The sequence below is a fragment of the Hakea prostrata genome, chromosome 3 (assembly GCF_041222555.1).
Source record: "Hakea prostrata isolate BN-2017 chromosome 3, UWA_Hpros_2, whole genome shotgun sequence".
Taxonomy (NCBI): Eukaryota; Viridiplantae; Streptophyta; class Magnoliopsida; order Proteales; family Proteaceae; genus Hakea; species Hakea prostrata.
The window spans coordinates 44,206,430-44,223,552 of NC_142602.1; the positions used below are offsets into that span (position 1 = coordinate 44,206,430).

The window sequence follows — 17,123 nt, forward strand, 5'->3', positions numbered from 1 at the left end:
TTAGGGAGTAGTTTACGGTGGTACTCTGCATTTAAGCTAATTAGAGTATAAAGAACTCATTGGCACATGCATTTTGCTAAAAAGGTCAACGTAGATATGTCATTCAATGTACATAATATCAATGTAGAATTGTCCGAAAAGTACACTATAAACTTAACTACTTAAGTACATAACATTTAATATATAATTTCTTACTTCAAAACATCAAATACAAAGTAACTGACAATAAAAGGAAAGTACAACTCAGTGCCAAGAAGAGTGCCTTGGTGGATCCATTCTGTGAGCTGAGTAATACTATACCTGTAACATCATCTCTTCCAACCAACGAACATAAAAATCCCGTGACATTTTATGCCCATGGTTGTCAAGGCAATCAACAACTGCAACTTTATCAGTCTGGTCATTAACATGCCTAAGATAACTAGTCTAAGGGAATATGCAATTTGGATAGGGAAGTCCTGATCAGGGGGTATTTGTCGTGGTATCTAGGAAAACATGAAGGAAAAAAAATTGAAAATTTGTGAAAGTTATGAAACTTGCAGGAAAAAGTCTCAAGTTTCTACGAAATTTCCCATGTTTCCTACAAAATTTGGGAATTGTTTTTTCTCATGAACTAGCTGGTCCAGCTAAGTTGAACTAGGTTTCGACAAGTTTCAACAAGTTTAGATGAAATTTCAACGGCTTCGATCGAAACTTGGGATTTTTTTCGATCCCCTAGTTTTTCGTTTCGAGGTTCCCAAAATGGGAAATTTCAGTCGAAAATGTCGCAAGTTTCAACCGAATTTTGTTATGTGCTCGTAATTAATATTTTTAATTACCTTTAATGGTGGTCTTCTTTTCTTTTGTTTGGGGGACTCGAATTTAGTATTCGGTATGAAAAGTGAAAGCCTCATCTGCAATTTGTGGCTAGATAACTACATGCACATATATTTTCAAAATTACAAAAAGATTTACATAGAATTAGTTCTCTCAATAGTCAATATAGACACCATCTCTAATGAAGCTCTTTCAATATAACTCAATTACTGAAACAAGCCAATCCAGAGATCAGGGACCACTAGCACAACATTTGTGAGTTTGATTTACAAGTAAACACCAAACACCTTACCCTCCCTTCCAAGTCACCATGTAAAAGCATATATACATCTTTCAGAAAATGGAATGTAACCATATCCAAGCAACAAAACAGCACCTATTTTTTTGCATATTCCCCAAAATTCTAAGACTCTTGGAAGGATTTCTTGAAATATATTGAAATATAGACTGAAGCAATAGAGCTCACCAATTTGGGACCCTCTTCATAACCATAAGATAATGCCGCAGCAGCTAATGCATCCATGCTATTATGAACTGGCATATTTCCCTAGACAGCATCAAAATTTCAACAAGGATGAATAAAGGAACTAATTTAGTCAACAAACATGGGATAAAAAAAATTACCTGCAGGTCACATATTTTACCTTAACTGGCAATTTGGGGGGCTTATTTAGTACAATTATAGCTGGGTCCTGAAATTTCAGCGCCATTAATGATGTTAATAGCTCATAAAACAGCATAGCAATAATAAACACCATGAATGACATATATTAGTCTCCAGTGACCCACAAGTAAAAATTATATTAGGAAAGTAGATGATAAAGTTCCTCTAGTCTAGGATCCAAAGACATGGCTGACAGCGCACCAATCCTCTAAATTTTTGTTCAAATTTATTGCAGAACAGGACAGGAGAGCCATGACAAGTACATGTAGGATATTTAATTTTGACTGTTTATATTTGTAAAAACTGACTTGCACTTGTGTTCAAGCAAGTCTAAAACCTAGACCATTATCAGAGCAGCAACCCTACAAGTACCCAGGTACATAGAGAAAAGAAGTGAATTTGATTTGAGAGAAAGAAGAAAGAGCATGCCTTGTACATCACAAGCCTTTGCAAGTACTCAATCTCATCAGCATTAGGATAAAGAGTTCCACTGGGTATTGTGTCAAATCTCTTTGAAATTTTAGCCTCAGCAACTGAAACAGGTACATAAATTCTCATACCAGCCTCCATGACCTCACTAGGACTTATCTGTATGCAGATTGTAAATCTATAGATAAATAACCTCAAAGAAAATGAAATACAGTTTAACTAGAAAGGTGGAGGGGGGATGAGGGACTGGAAAATCATATAAGATCAAATAAATAATAGAACACATGTCTACTGCAAGATAATCTAGAAAAACGAGGGGAAAGCATCTGTACCTTTCTCAAGGATTGCAATTGACCATGCCTGTCCAAGGATGAGTCATCCATATTATGGCATTCTATCTGAACCTAAGAAATGCACAAAAAAGGAGTCACTTTCATATGAATTGTGTATGTGGAATTTATTTCATATCCTCAAGAGAGGATGCAAAATTATTCTTTTAAAGAACACACAGTCAGAAAACATTAAGGAGAAAATTCAACCATCACCAAACAGATAAAAGAGGGGGAAAATACACTGATCCAATCAATTCAATCTGAAGTTTGTTGTTTAAGCTCTTAACTGCACAAATAGAGGGTTATAAACCCTTGTCTTAAGCTAATTGAGTTCTTGTCAACTAAGTCCAAATTTGTATCAGTAGTTCTGCTTAAAAATGATAACAATGGCAAGCCAAGGCAGCAAACAAAAATTGAGTAAAAGCATCATTAGACGTCAACCTTGTAAATAAGCAGATATCCATGTCTTTTGTCAGAGCCTCTGGGTGTCCAACAACATTTACAAGATAGACTACCAGATAAATTGTTTTTCAATATTAAAGCACTTGCTAAATGATGGATACCATCCTCTGGAAATGAATAGAAGGAATAAGTAACCTGTAAACCAATCCAGATTGATAGCTCTACCATATAAATTGAAAGAAGGGAAAAAGGGAAGAAAAAAAAAGTTACGTTATAAATTCCGACAGAAAAACATAGCTACAGAAGAAATAATATGCATAGTGTTACTCCTGCGAGCCAGGATTCTGGAGGTAATGCCATCAACTTAGTTAAAAGCTAGAATTTGGCCCAAAGAAGTTGACTCAGCAAAACCCCTACATTTAACATCTGTTGTCAAGTGCAGAGATAGATCCATCAATTCATATTCATCAGCAATCCTCATTTTCAAAAATACAGATGCAGAAAATGAACATAGAAGAAGTCTTCACAAAATCCTCACCAGATAATAAAAGTCATTCTGTGCATGTGCTTGTGCATGTATGCACACGCACAACACCACAGAGGAATTCAGACATTTAAAGCTTTCATTGTAACCATACGACGCAGATTCGAATACTAAAGGAGAGCCTCAAAGACATAGAACTCCATACAGAAAATGGGTCCAGTGTAACAACTACAAATTCAAATGAAATCCAGCAGCAGTAACAATTTTTTTGAAAGAACTTCTGTCCTAAGGAACACAACTAGGGTTTTTATTTATCTGATTGCATTCCACAGGAGTGATCCATTTGTCTCCTGTTCAGTGGGAGCTGATTGGAAGCATGATTCTGTTTGATAAATCATGTTTGAACTTGTGTTCTGGTAGTAGTGTTAACATTTTCTCTCCCGCTCATAATAAGGGGGGAAAAGTGGACTCTAGAGGTGACACTAATTAATTTGGGTTACATAATCTGTCAATCGTTCTATAAATCGTCTTGCAAAGAATTTTTCTTACAAACTTATAAGGATGTGCATAATTTGAACCCACTTAAATTAGATATTTTGGAATCCACATTGAGATCTTAACATATAAGGAAAAGCTCCACAAAATAACCAGAAAAAAAGGAAGGAAATTCCACCGTGCATATACTCTTACCAGGCCCTTGTTGAAATGGGACTGAATCACAGAGCCAGGGATGTCATCAAAGTAGTACTTTAACCAGCTAATGGCAGTGACGTGTGGAGATTTCCCAAGAACACTGGCTGACCTCTTCCCAGGAAGAGGCAAGCCTGGGAATGCAGGGAGTGAAAGTAGCTGCCGAGGCTTTGGACCCTCTTTTGGACAGCCTAGCTGGGCTATGTTGTTGAGCACTCGGATGACGGGGGCCGCATCTGCAGGAGAGGGTGGTGATACTCTAGAGTAGTGCCGAATCACATACAGTATACTGCCACGGAAGTGCTTCCTGCTCATTACTGCACAAAACATAATATGTGAGAGAGAGAGAGAGTAAATAATGGAATTCATGGGATATTCTTTGTTTTCATAAGCTTTTAGAAGTGGAAAAAGTTCTGTTTATTTTTCAAGATCATAGATGAAGAAAATATTTTTAATTATTCTCAATCAAAACTGTCCAATTTGTGGGCCTATACTTTAGATTCATTAAATAACATCGGCAGACTTACACATATGGTAGCACCTGGATTATCTATCTTTCTATACCAGATAGGTAGCATCAAACTTAAGACACGAAAAATCAAAGGATCTCCAATAAATATTTAGAAAAGACATACCATATTCATTGGATGGTAGTAGAAAAATATCACCTTTACTGTAAAACACTCAGCACCTGCCCCACACTGAATGCATACCCAAGTCTTGAAACTACTACATAGAACAGAAGAAGACTGACAGTCTAGTAGCTGGTATAAAACCCATAGTTTTCAATGTGCCAAGGCAAAACAAAGAAATGAAGGGATGTCTAAGTGCCCAAGGCATTTGTAATATCTGTAAAGAGTCCAAGACCCCGCAACTAGCAACAGAACTTGAGAAGGAAGAAGAAGAAGAAGAAGAATGGGGAAGAAGAGCTTACGCAAGCCCAAAAGGGGAGCCTACGATTAGGTTGGTTTCTCTCCTAATCACTGGCCTCATTTATTATCATTTGAATGCATATAGAACAATAGAATGTCTTATCTACCCCTAATGGGGGAATATTTACAATAACTAAAATGGCAAATCCCTAACGCTTGGTTCCGCAATTCTCTGGAATCCGCTTATGTAGGGAATCATGAGTCTGTTGAATCATATTCGTAAAAAAAAGTTGTTTGCTTACCCTGATTCTGGAAAGTGAATCTGTCTAAAAAACCATTTGGTTACCTTGATTCTGAAAGTGAATCTGTTTGAAAAACTGTTTGGTTACCCTGAATCTAAAAGTGAATCTGTTTGAAAAACTGTTTGGTTACCCTGATTTTGTGAGTAGATTCAACTTGTATCACTTTGAACAACCATTTATTACTGGGTTGAGGGCTACTGAGATGACAATTTTTTTTATTTAATTTGGATTAATTTTTTCCCCTTGTTAAGTGTAATATATAATTTTATATAAGTGTAACTACATAATACAAAACATGGCAAGACCAAAACTTTATGAGAGTACCAAATTAAACAAACCACCACCAACAACAACTTGAAGTACTGGATCCAATGTTGCATGATCCTATAATTGAAGATAAGAGGTTTGACAAATACCCTATTTAATTAGGATCCCTTTCATGCACCTGCTAATGTCAACCTCTTGGATCTCTTTCTATTTATAGCCAACTTGCCATTGGCTATAAATCTAAGGTCCATACTTTGTTAATGGCATCGCAACAAGTGTGCAAAGAATTGAAGGAAGTGAAATTAAATGGGATCAAAGTCCAGGTTAAATGATCAAACACTTGATCATTTTGTAGTGTTTAACTCAAGTGAGTTTGTATTATGTCTTAATTTTTTTCCTTTGTTTACACCCAAAAGGTATTCACTATACACTACGGATACATGCTATGAAACTTTTACCACTCACTCTTAAGCCTCATATACCATCCCAAGATTCCAAACACCTACAGGGTTTTTTAGTGGTTCTTAACGTAGGGAAAGAAATGATGTGGGAAATGAGCTTATTAGCTTTATGGAACGTGAATGGAACTTATGTCCAGTCAACAATTAGCCTTGGTGGCACAGGGCTAATTACATCAGTCAATTGATATGAGAAAGGTAAGCAACATTGATATTTATAGTCGAACAACTTTCATTTCAACTTCATTATTTCAAATTTAGCCACGTTGAACTGTAAGTGTCTGCACATTCATATCATCAATTCCGAAAACCAAAATAATCAATTAACTTAAAGCTTGCTAGAAATCATAAATCATATTAGGACCTCTTTTGGCTAATAAAAAATATGCAACCAATTTGAAGTGTAATAAAGAGAGTGCAAAACCCAAATATGTTTTACAGTAAATATCTAAACCAGCGATCAGATCATCATTGACAGTAAGCAAGTGTGGGAAGTGTAAAGAGATTTCTTATCATAACCCTGGATGGCAATTACATGGAAGAATTCTTATTCTTAGTTTGACTTGATGACTTGAACCAACATTACAAAACAACAATAAATTTTGATTTAGTCCACCAGAACAAATAATGAAAGTTTATCACACAACCTATATGGCCTACAGAGCATGGAGTATATCAACCTTCAAGTCTTCAAAATCCTCAATTCCAAAGCTGAATCTTATCAGATTCTCAATAATTCCAACCTCAGCTCTACCAGACTCTTTCAGATCCCTGTTTCAAAGTGCATTATAATAGTTTAATGGCTGAGCATTGGTGGGGTCTTCCTGCAGTTGTGCCGTTAATCAATGTATGAAGCTCCTCATCCCCTGATAGTTGCAGATGCATTGGAGTAATCCCTTGTGCTAGCTTTCGATCAGAATCCCCAACCTGGCTAATAATACCAATTAGTTTTCAATCATGAAAAGTTTGGCAGTATGACAAATTTCATCTAAAAAGGTTTGTTGAATTCTTTTTCCAACTTGTCTCTCCTCAATAAGAAATTAGATTTTATCATCAAACAAAACTAATTCTGTCCATCAAGGCACTAAGGAGCTCCTTCCAAGAAAGAATAGAGAGCACCATGAGGTGTTCCCACCTCTTCTTGGTATTTCACTTTCAAAGTTATTTCTCTCAAGTCAAATGCATTATGTTCTAGTATTTTTTTTTTAAAAAAAAAATTTGACCCACATTATGCAAAAGGGAAAATAGAATTTGTATGTCTCTGTATATAACAGAGGTCATTTCCCAAACCTGTTGTTCCATGTTTATCAAACTTCAAGCAAAAAACAGTGTTAGTTGCTATGGGACACAAACATAATTTATTAAAATCAGTAATTTTTACTCTAAGTTGACACCTGCCTTTGTCCTGTTCAGACTGAATCAGTTTGAAATTTTCAGAACACAGTACCTCAAAGAATAATTGAGTGATTTCCCCCTTCCCTTTTCTCATCTTCCAAACATAATCAAAGTGTGTGAACGGACATGGAAGTGGGTAACAGAACACAAGTCATAGGTCTGATTCCTGAATTTCAAATTAGATATAAAACTCTAAGTCTCACCCCCAACATGTGTTACTACTAATGCAAAGATCAGAAAGCCCAAGTCATAGTCTTCCCCTTTCCAGTTCAAGGCCATATAAACCCAATGCTACAATTCTCCAAACGCTTGTTCTCCAAAGGTCTCAAAGTAACTCTTGCCACCACTCACTTCCTTCTTAACCACTCTGCCTTTCAAGAATCACCTGGATTCAGTGCAATGGTATAAGACCTCTGGTTTTTTTAAGTATTTGCCTAGGTATGAGACCTATTTTCTGTTGCGGGGGAGGGGGGTTCTATTTTTCTTTTCTAGCCACTGATGAGGAAGCTGATCAATCAGCACTGCATAAAATGCTTTTTATGAGTCTATTTGATCTTAAATTTAGGGTGCCAGTTGAGGTTTCACATGGTGTTCAAGATGTTTACATTAAAGCTAATTAATCTAATAGTAGTAACACATGTTGGGGGTGAGACTGAGTGAAGAATGGGCTCACATAGTAATAGATAGCACATGTTGAGGTTTCACATGGTACCATTTGATGTTTCACATAGTAATAGATAGCACTCACAATACAAGACTGAGTGAAGAATGGAGCTCCAGCTATACCGAGCTGTTTGGCTACATCAAGAGCCCAAGGCAGAGTTGAATCATAGACAAGGCACTTAACAGGGATCCTCTGTTTCTTGATGAGTTCAAACAAGGTCTTTGAGCCTACAGCTTTGAACCGCTCGTTGTATGCTTCAATACTTGCTGCTGCAGAAATGCCACCTTGGTCAAATCCATCTAAGATGGGTTCTACTGTCACAATGTTCTGTGTTTGAGATTGGAAGGCAGAGTGGTTAAGAAGGAAGTGAGTGGTGGCAAGAGTTACTTTGAGACCTTTGGAGAACAAGCGTTTGGAGAATTGTAGCATTGGGTTTATATGGCCTTGGACTGGAAAGGGGAAGACTATGACTTGGGTTTTCTGATATTTGCATTAGTAGTAACACATGTTGGGGGTGAGACTTAGAGTTTTATATTTAATTTGAAATTCAGGAATCAGACCAATGACTTGTATTCTGTTACCCACTTTCATGTCCGTTCACACACTTTGATTATGTTTGGAAGATGAAAAAAGGGAAGGGGAAAATCACTCAATTATTCTTTGAGGTACTTAGAGTATAAATTACTGATTTTAATTTAATAAATTATGTTTGTGTCCCATAGCAACTAACACTGTTTTTTGCTTGAAGTTTGATAAACATGGAAGAACAGGTTTGGGAAATGACCTCTGTTATATACAAAGACATACAAATTCTATTTTCCCTTTGCATAATGTGGGTCAAAAATTTTTAAAAAAAAATACTAGAACAGAATGCATTTGACTTGAGAGAAATAACTTTGAAAGTGAAATACCAAGAAGAGGTGGGAACACCTCATGGTGCTCTCTATTCTTTCTTGGAAGGAGCTCCTTAGTGCCTTGATGGACAGAATTAGTTTTGTTTGATGATAAAATCTAATTTCTTATTGAGGAGAGACAAGTTAGAAAAAGAATTCAACAAACCTTTTTAGATGAATTATGTCATATTGCCAAATTTTTCATGATTGAAACTAATTGGTATTATTAGTCAGGTTGGGGATTCTGATTGAAAGCTAGCACAAGGGATTACTCCAATGCATCTGCAGCTGGCTATCAAGGGGATGAGGAGCTTCCTACACTGATTAACGGCACAACCTAGGGAAGCCCCCACCAATGCTCAGCCATTGAACTATTATAATGCACTTTGAAACAAGGATCTGAAAGAGTCTGGTAGAGCTAAGGTTGGAATTATTGAGAAGCTTTGGAATTGAGGATTTTGAAGACTTGAAGACTGATATACTCCATGCTCTGTAGGCCATATAGGTTGTGTGATAAACTTTCATTATTTGTTCTGGTGGACTAAATCTAAATTTATTGTTGTTTTGTAATGTTGGTTCAAGTCATCAAGTCAAACTGAGAATAAGAATTCTTTCATGTAATTGCCTGCCAAGGTTATGATAAGAAATCTCTTTACACTTCCCACACTGGCTTACTGTCAATGATGATTTGATCGTTGGTCTAGATATTTACTGTAAAGCATATTTGGGTTTTGCACTCTTTTCATTACACTTCAAATTGGTTGCATATTTTTTATTAGCCAAAAGAAGTCCTAATATGATTTATGATTTCTGGCTAGCTTGAAGTTAATTGATTATTTCGGTTTTCAGAATTGATGATATAAATGTGCAGAAACTTACAGTTCAGCATGGCTAAATTTGAAATAATGAAGTTGAAATGAAAGTTGTTTGACTATATATATCAATGTTGCTTACCTTTCTCATATCAATTGACTGATGTTATAAGCCACCAGGGCTAATTGTTGACTGGACATAAGTTCCATTCACGTTCCATAAAGCTAATAAGCTCATTTCCCACATCATTTCTTTCCCTACTTTAAGAACCACTAAAAAACCCTGTAGGTGTTTGGAATCTTGGGATGGTATATGAGGCTTAAGAGTGAGTGGTAAAAGTTTCACAGCATGTATCCGTAGTGTATAGTGAATACCTTCTGGGTGTAAACAAAGGAAAAAAATTAAGACATAATACAAACTCACTTGAGTTAAACACTACAAAATGATCAAGTGTTTGATCATTTAACCTGGACTTTGATCCCATTTAATTTCACTTCCTTCAATTCTTTGCACACTTGTTGCGATGCCATTAACAAAGTATGGACCTTAGATTTATAGCCAATGGCAAGTTGGCTATAAATAGAAAGAGATCCAAGAGGTTGACATTAGCAGGTGCATGAAAGGGATCCTAATTAAATAGGGTATTCGTCAAACCTCTTATCTTCAATTATAGGATCATGCAACATTGGATCCAGTACTTCAAGTTGTTGTTGGTGGTGGTTTGTTTAATTTGGTACTCTCATAAAGTTTTGGTCTTGCCATGTTTTGTATTATGTAGTTACACTTATATAAAATTATATATTACACTTAACAGGGGGAAAAAATTAATCCAAATTAAATATAAAAAAATTGTCATCTCAGTAGCCCTCAACCCAGTAATAAATGGTTGTTCAAAGTGATTCAAGTTGAATCTACTTACAGAATCAGGGTAACCAAACAGTTTTTCAGACAGATTCACTTTTAAAATCAAGGTAACCAAATGGTTTTTCGACAGATTCACTTTCCAGAATCAGGGTAACCAAACATTTTTTTTTTTACGAATATGATTCTACAGAACCTAATTCCACAGACTCATGATTCCCTACAGAAGCGGATTCCAGAGAATTGCGGAACCAAACGCCCCCTAATTTTGCTGCCCAGCAGCACTGAAGTTGTATGGTAGTACTCCGTAGTTGTTTTCAGTCTAAATTTATTTTTTGTTGGGTAAGAGCAATCTTGTAATTATTCCAATTTTAATTAAGGGGCAGTTTAGTCCTTATATGCTTTCTATTTAACACTAAGTCAGTCTTTTCTTTACGTTGAGTTGTAAATTGTAATAAGCAGCCTCAGTTGGGAGTCTTAAGTAAAGGTCAGCTTTAAGACCAAATGTTAGTCCAAGTCTAAAATCTAAAATCAGTTTTAAGTCTTAATTCTACTTACTTTGATGATGTTAATGAAATTCTCCCAGCTTTACTGCTATTATCTGAATCAGAGTAGTGTTTCAGCTTTGGTAAGGTATTTTCAAGGATCTTATAAAATGGTTTGGTGAAGACAAGCTGAGATTGTTCTTTTGTTTGAGAATTCAGCCTACATCAGCACTCTTAACGCATCCAAAGTATCTTACAAGATCCCCCCATCCAGATGTATGGCAGCCAGCATCCCATCCCCCTTCTCTCTTTCCCCTTCAAATTCTTTTGAATCCCTGTACCCCATTCAATCATTCTTGACCTAGAATTCAAGAAACTCTATAAGAACCCAAACCAACCAGCAAGATCCTTTCAAATTTCAACTACTCAACCCCCTCACAGACTTGAACTTTTGATCCAAAACCCCTTCAATTGTGACCATCAAACCCTATATATTCAGATTCTTGATTTGAATCCCTGAGTCACTAAAATAATAAAAAATGTCTACACTTTGAAGGTTTACCATTAGAATTCAACCAAACTCGGTCAGCATCTCCTAGGGCTTACAACCCAGGTTCTGTCCAAGTTTCAGGCCAACAGAGAACCTTTAGTCCCCCGAACCCATCCCAAGGAATTTTTCCTTGCTCTCCCATTTCAAGACTTCACAAATTTCGTGTTGAAGCCTAACCTAATCACCTTGGAGTATTACCTAACCTACCCAAATGATATCAATGGGCAATTTTACATAAAATTATCCCAAACTTCAGTCTCAAAGTCATCCCATTTCTCCCATAACCCAGCAGACCTCTCATAAGTCCTAGCTGCACCTAACCAAACCTAACCCTTTTGGCCTGGAGCTGTGTCTAATACTTGATCTTGGTTAGGCCCGAAGCAAGCCAACCTTAAGGTTTGGCTCTTGTCTGCAGCATTTGAGTGTGTGAGAGTGAGTAGGAGTAATCTTTTTGAGTCAACTTAGGAATTTGAGTCTTTTATATATGCTATAATAGTACCCGCATCAATTAGAGACGAATTAAGGAATGTGAGTTTTCTCTTAAAAGTTTTGCAGCTATTGACTGTAGACAGTGCATAAGGGATTGTATCCCAAACCTCTTATTTTCTCTTCTATGAAACATAATCCATAACAAATAGGTGGCTGCAGAGTGAGCTTTGCAATATACAAGGGTTTTTGAGTTCCCCTGTCCCATTGAGGCATTGCATCGAACACTTCTATTGCTAACCAGTAAGCAACAACATTAGAATATACAAATGTATCTCTTTAATTTGTTTTTCATTAAACAGCAAAACAATTGAATGTGAAGATCGAAAATGAACAAAATACAGCAAACTGACAATACACTTAATAGAAAAGAAAGAAGTTCAATATATTTAATGAAAATAGGAAGCAAAAGAGTTGTTAGCAACCAAAAGAAGAAAATGATACCTGCCTGATTTGCAACAGCAATCCGGTTTTGGGTGTAGTGAGAGAAGGAAGAAGAAGAAGAAGGTGGATGGGTTGGAATAATCTTAACCAGCAAAGAAAAAATTGAAAACGTAAAATGCTTACCATCCATGAATGTTGAACTGATTGAAATCTTCTACAAGTTAAAAACCCATCATTTCTTTACCCTGCTTGGTCGATCAGCAGTTGAGTCTACTATTTCGGAGAAAGAAGGTACGATCGCTGCATCCTCTTCAGCAAAAACGTTAATCTTTTCGTCGATTTGAAGGACGCAGTAGGTATACGGTCGGTCGAAGACCAAACGTACAGCACTGTTTTGGCTATTTTTGTAATACCAAAACTTGTATTAGCCATTCTCGTTGAAGTAAACTAACGGTGGTTAGTTTTGTAAAAGTAAACTTAATAATGGTTAATCTCGTAATTTTCCCAATTTTCTTTGCCCAGATGGGTTTTGCTTCCTTCGCTCTTGACCTTGAAGGCCATGATCATTCCCAAGGCCTCAAGGCTTTCGTCCCCAATGTTGATCTCGTTGTTGAAGATTGCTTCTCCTTCTTCAAATCGATCAAGGAAAAGCCTGAATTTCATGGTCTGCCATCCTTTCTGTATGGTGAATCCATGGGAGGAGCCATTTGCCTTCTCATTCATTTCAGAGATCCCTTGGCATGGAAAGGTGCGATTTTGGCTGCACCCATGTGTAAAATCTCCGATTCCGTGAAACCCAGATGGCCAATCCCCCAAATCCTCATCTTCGTTGCAAAATTCTTACCCACCTTGCCAATTGTTCCCACCGCAGATCTTCTTGATAAGTCTGTAAGGTTGCTGAAAAGAAGATAATAGCAGGAAAGAACCCAATGAGGTATAGGGGGAAACCAAGGTTGGGGACAGTAGTGGAACTTCTTCGAATTACTGATTATCTCCACAATCGGCTCTGTGATGTCAGTCTTCCGTTTATCGTTTTACATGGCAGTGCAGATGTTGTTACTGACCCAGATGTAAGTAGAGCTCTCTATGAAGCTGCAAAGAGCGAGGATAAGACTTTAAAGATCTATGAGGGAATGATGCATTCACTTCTGTTTGGAGAAACGGAGGAGAATATTAAGATCGTCCGTGGTGATATCTTGTCATGGTTGAACAGCAGGGTGTGAAGCGAGGGAAATAGTTATTTTATAGGGGAATGTATGTCTTCCCACCAAAATTAAAAGCTTCAAGGGAAGCTGTTTCCATATCTCTGGCCTTACTTCCAAATCTATTATGGAAAAATTTGCATCAATTTTTCATATCATTTCTTGTGGGGAGGATTATCATTTGTGGACACAAACAGAACAAACAGAATCTACCCGTCTGTGTCTAGATGTCCGATTTTGTTGAGGGGAAAAAAATGCTGCTTTTTATGTTCGATGAAAGTCCTCAACAAACCTCTCTTTTTTTTAATGCATATATTTATGCCAACTCTAATCAAAAGGAAAAACTAGGTGTGGCTTTTGTCTTACTTAATTCTGTGGCACCGTCTTCTCAGAAGCAATACATAACATGTCTCTAGAAGCAATGTATGATTCAACTAGCTTTATCACTTCCAATGATGGGAGATGCAAATGATAGGGTCAAACAGTTAGAGATTGACTTCATTAGGGAGTCTCTTGGAATTCAAATGATCAGACTTCTCTAAATCAAACTCTTATCTCATGTAACAGTACCTGTTAAGGAGAAGAGTATTGTCTTAATAGTCTTATAGTCAGTTCCTATTCTCCATAAATTGGATAGATCACTTTTGTACCTCTATGTAGGTCTTGTATTCTGTATACGAGACACATGAAGTCTTTTCAGTTCTACATGCTATCAAGAGAGTCTTCTCGCTCTTCCGAGTGCTTTTCCTTTGAAAGCTTCATGACATCTTCATTCTTAGTTTTGGTTTCGCCATATGTGGACCTGTTTCCAATACCTCTCCTCTCTTTCACTTAAATTGTTTGCAGCTAATTATCTTTTGCGGATATGTGGTCCTTACCAGTATTATCCAAAGCTTATTTCAGGGTTGAGTGGAGTTTAATTTTTTTTTTGGGCTTTGATGATAAATGGTGTGTTATGCTTGAAAATTTGATTTCTTCTTTTTCGATTAAATTGAATAATTCCCCATATAATTGGTTTGCTTGTTCCAAATGGCTAAGGTAGGGATGCCCCCTTTGCCATTACCTCTTTCTTTTGGCTATGGAGGTCTTATCACTTATGTAGACTTTTGTCTGAATACTATGCTTTAAGTTTATCTCACAATATTAAAAATTCTCGAAAAACACTTGAGATCTCTCACCTTTTCTTTGTAGACAATATTTTCTATTTCTGTAGGACCTTTGTGGATGTTATTCCCACTAAAAGCTATTTAGATTTATTTTTATACTTAAATAGGTAAGGAGATTAATTTGGATAAAAATAGAGTGTACATTAGCTGGAATGTCTCTGGTGAGGCAAAAGGCCGTTTGTTAGCTGTTTTGAGAATTGAGGAAACAAATAGAAGACTCCCTTTACCTAGGGACAAAGATTTTTCATGGTAAACCCAGAATTAAGGACTTTCAGTTTTTGTTGGACAAAATGAGAAACAAACTTTCTTCTTGGAGATTTGTTTTTATAAATTTCTACAAGAAATTGGACTTGATTTGGCAAAAGTTCTGGTGAGAGGAAAAAATTGACCCTGATCTCCTGGGACAAATGTTGCCTCCCAAAATAGTCAAAGAGGGGTTGGGTTTAAAAAATTGGAAGACTTTAATGTTCTTCTTCTTCGTGAAGGCTGGAGTTTGCTGTCCCAAAGTAATTAATTACTTATTTACCTCCTCTATCTTTGATCCTATGGGGATGAAAAATAATGCATCACTAACTTGGAATAATTTATGCGGTTCCTCAAAGAGGTGAACATGGATGAAACTCTTTTTTGTTTTTGGGTAACCAAGCCTTTCATTAAGAACAGGCAAGAGAGGTTGAGGAACAAAGTTCCCTCAACCAATTAGTGGAAAGAGGCCAAACTTTCAGGCCCGAAACTGAAAGGGCCTTTTGGGCTAAGAGATCTGCCACAATGTTGGAACTCGTAGGTACATAAGTAGCTAAACAACATTCAAAATTATTATAAAGAAACAAGATGTCCTTGACCAATGGCTCCATGGAAGTCACTGGCTGCTGCTCTCCTTTGATATATCTAATAAGCTGTTTGCAATCAGACTCAATTAAAATGGAGTCAAAACCATTCTTAGGTGCTTCCAGAAGACCTGATCTGAATGCCACTGCCTCTGCTGCCTCTACTGAGTTAAACTTCCCAAGAATTGATACCGCCTAAAGAGGAGTTCCTTCATAATCCCTTATGATAATACCTTCTCCTCCAATTTGCAACCTCTAATTCCAGGTAGCATCTATATTGATTTTAACACATCCATGAGATGGAGGTTCCCCATGGGGAAGGGCTTCGTCTTCTTGCATCTCACTAGTTGAAGGAGATACACTTTTTTCCCTTTGATTTAGCCAAAACTCACTGGCAGCCATATTTGCTGCTTCAATAATTTCTGCAGGCTTCCAAATTCTTTCACCCACCACTCGATCATTCCTCCCCTTCCAAATCTATCAAGCAATGAAGGAACTCAAGCTTTTCAGTTTTTTAGCTTCAAAACTTCCAGCTTTATCAAAGTCTTTCCATTGAAAGATCCAATCTTTTAATGATGAATAGTTGTCTTTTGAAACCTTCCAAGAGAGAGGGCACCCAAACCATACCTTCCTTGCAAATGAACAATGTAGCAATACATGGGCTGTTGATTCATCTTGTTGGCTGCATTCCCCACATAAAGTATCTACTTTAATACCTCTATGATCCAGATTCACAGTAGTAACTACTGATTAATTATACGCCCTCCATAAGAAATTCTTTATTTTTGGCAATGTGTTGCATTTCCACACCTCCTTCCATTGCTCTTTATCCATTTCTTGCCAACTGTGAAGCTTTGAAGATGATGGGTTTTCCTTATCCTCCAATTCTTTGTGAAGCTTTTGAATTTTATATGCTTCTTTTATAGAAAATTTGCATGTTTTGTCCCCCCCCCCCTCCAATCTAGTGAGTTACCTCCAATCTAGTGAGTTACTGGATGGAAATTGAGAAATCCCCAAAATCCTAACCCAAAAATCCATATTGTAGGTTCGAAAACCTGGAGTGCGGGAAGAAGGCAACTGTGGCCCATCCAAGTAGAGACCATTGGATTAGATTTTGAACCAATGGAATTAGATGGAGGTGATGCTGAGTTGGGAGTTCTGTCAGAGTTTGGAAGGAGATCTAACTCAGATGTTGACAGACTTGGTAGATGGATCAAGTATACTGTGATGACACATGTAGAAGGTCCCGAAAAATCAGGTAGGACTCTTCTATAGCATAGAATAGGAACTAGGGCAGAACTAGGGCATTTAGTGCCTTCAATTTTCTCCTGCAACAAAAGTTCCAGGGGCTAGTCGCCCAGGCGACAAGCCTAGTTTAAAGAGAAAAGGGCAATTTTGAAAAAATTGATTTTTAAAGCCCTATTTAATGTGTTTTCATTCTAAAACGTGTCATTATGTTTTAAAGCAAACAGAGAACATCAGAGGTCATCAGAGAACACTCCTCAAGGTGAAAGATAATGTAGAGAGCATCCGTCAAGGTTTCTGAACAATGATTTGATTTCTTAAAGGTTAGTATTCATCTTCTTTGTTCTAGTTCTCTTCTGTGATTGATTTGTCCTACTGCCAAGACCTAGTTGAAGGCTTTTACTTGCTATATCAACCTACTTCTTCTACCCCTCTT

General features: G+C 37.0%; 1 protein-coding gene and 1 pseudogene across 6 annotated transcripts in view; one reads left to right on the forward strand and one right to left on the reverse strand.

The window, feature by feature from the left end:
* Positions 1 to 12,893, reverse strand: part of LOC149022331 (RNA pseudouridine synthase 3, mitochondrial-like) — a 75,088-nt gene extending 62,195 nt beyond the window's left edge. For 4 of the 6 annotated variants that reach the window (XM_089150458.1, XM_089150457.1, XM_089150455.1 and 1 more), the window contains exons 1-6: positions 12,431 to 12,893; positions 3,818 to 4,134; positions 2,242 to 2,313; positions 1,910 to 2,068; positions 1,461 to 1,508; positions 1,283 to 1,363 (exon numbers count right to left, since the gene is read on the reverse strand). In XM_089150458.1, coding sequence (XP_089006584.1) covers positions 1,283 to 1,363; positions 1,461 to 1,508; positions 1,910 to 2,068; positions 2,242 to 2,313; positions 3,818 to 4,134; positions 12,431 to 12,437 — 684 coding nt within the window. In that variant the 5' untranslated portion in view covers positions 12,438 to 12,893. Of the gene's footprint in view, positions 1 to 1,282; positions 1,364 to 1,460; positions 1,509 to 1,909; positions 2,069 to 2,241; positions 2,314 to 3,817; positions 4,135 to 6,396; positions 6,644 to 12,430 lie in introns of all 6 variants that reach the window. The other 2 variants (XM_089150456.1, XM_089150459.1) reach the window with 2 other exon arrangements.
* Positions 12,731 to 13,470, forward strand: LOC149022332 (caffeoylshikimate esterase pseudogene; annotated as a pseudogene).
* Positions 13,471 to 17,123: the final 3,653 nt, after the last annotated feature.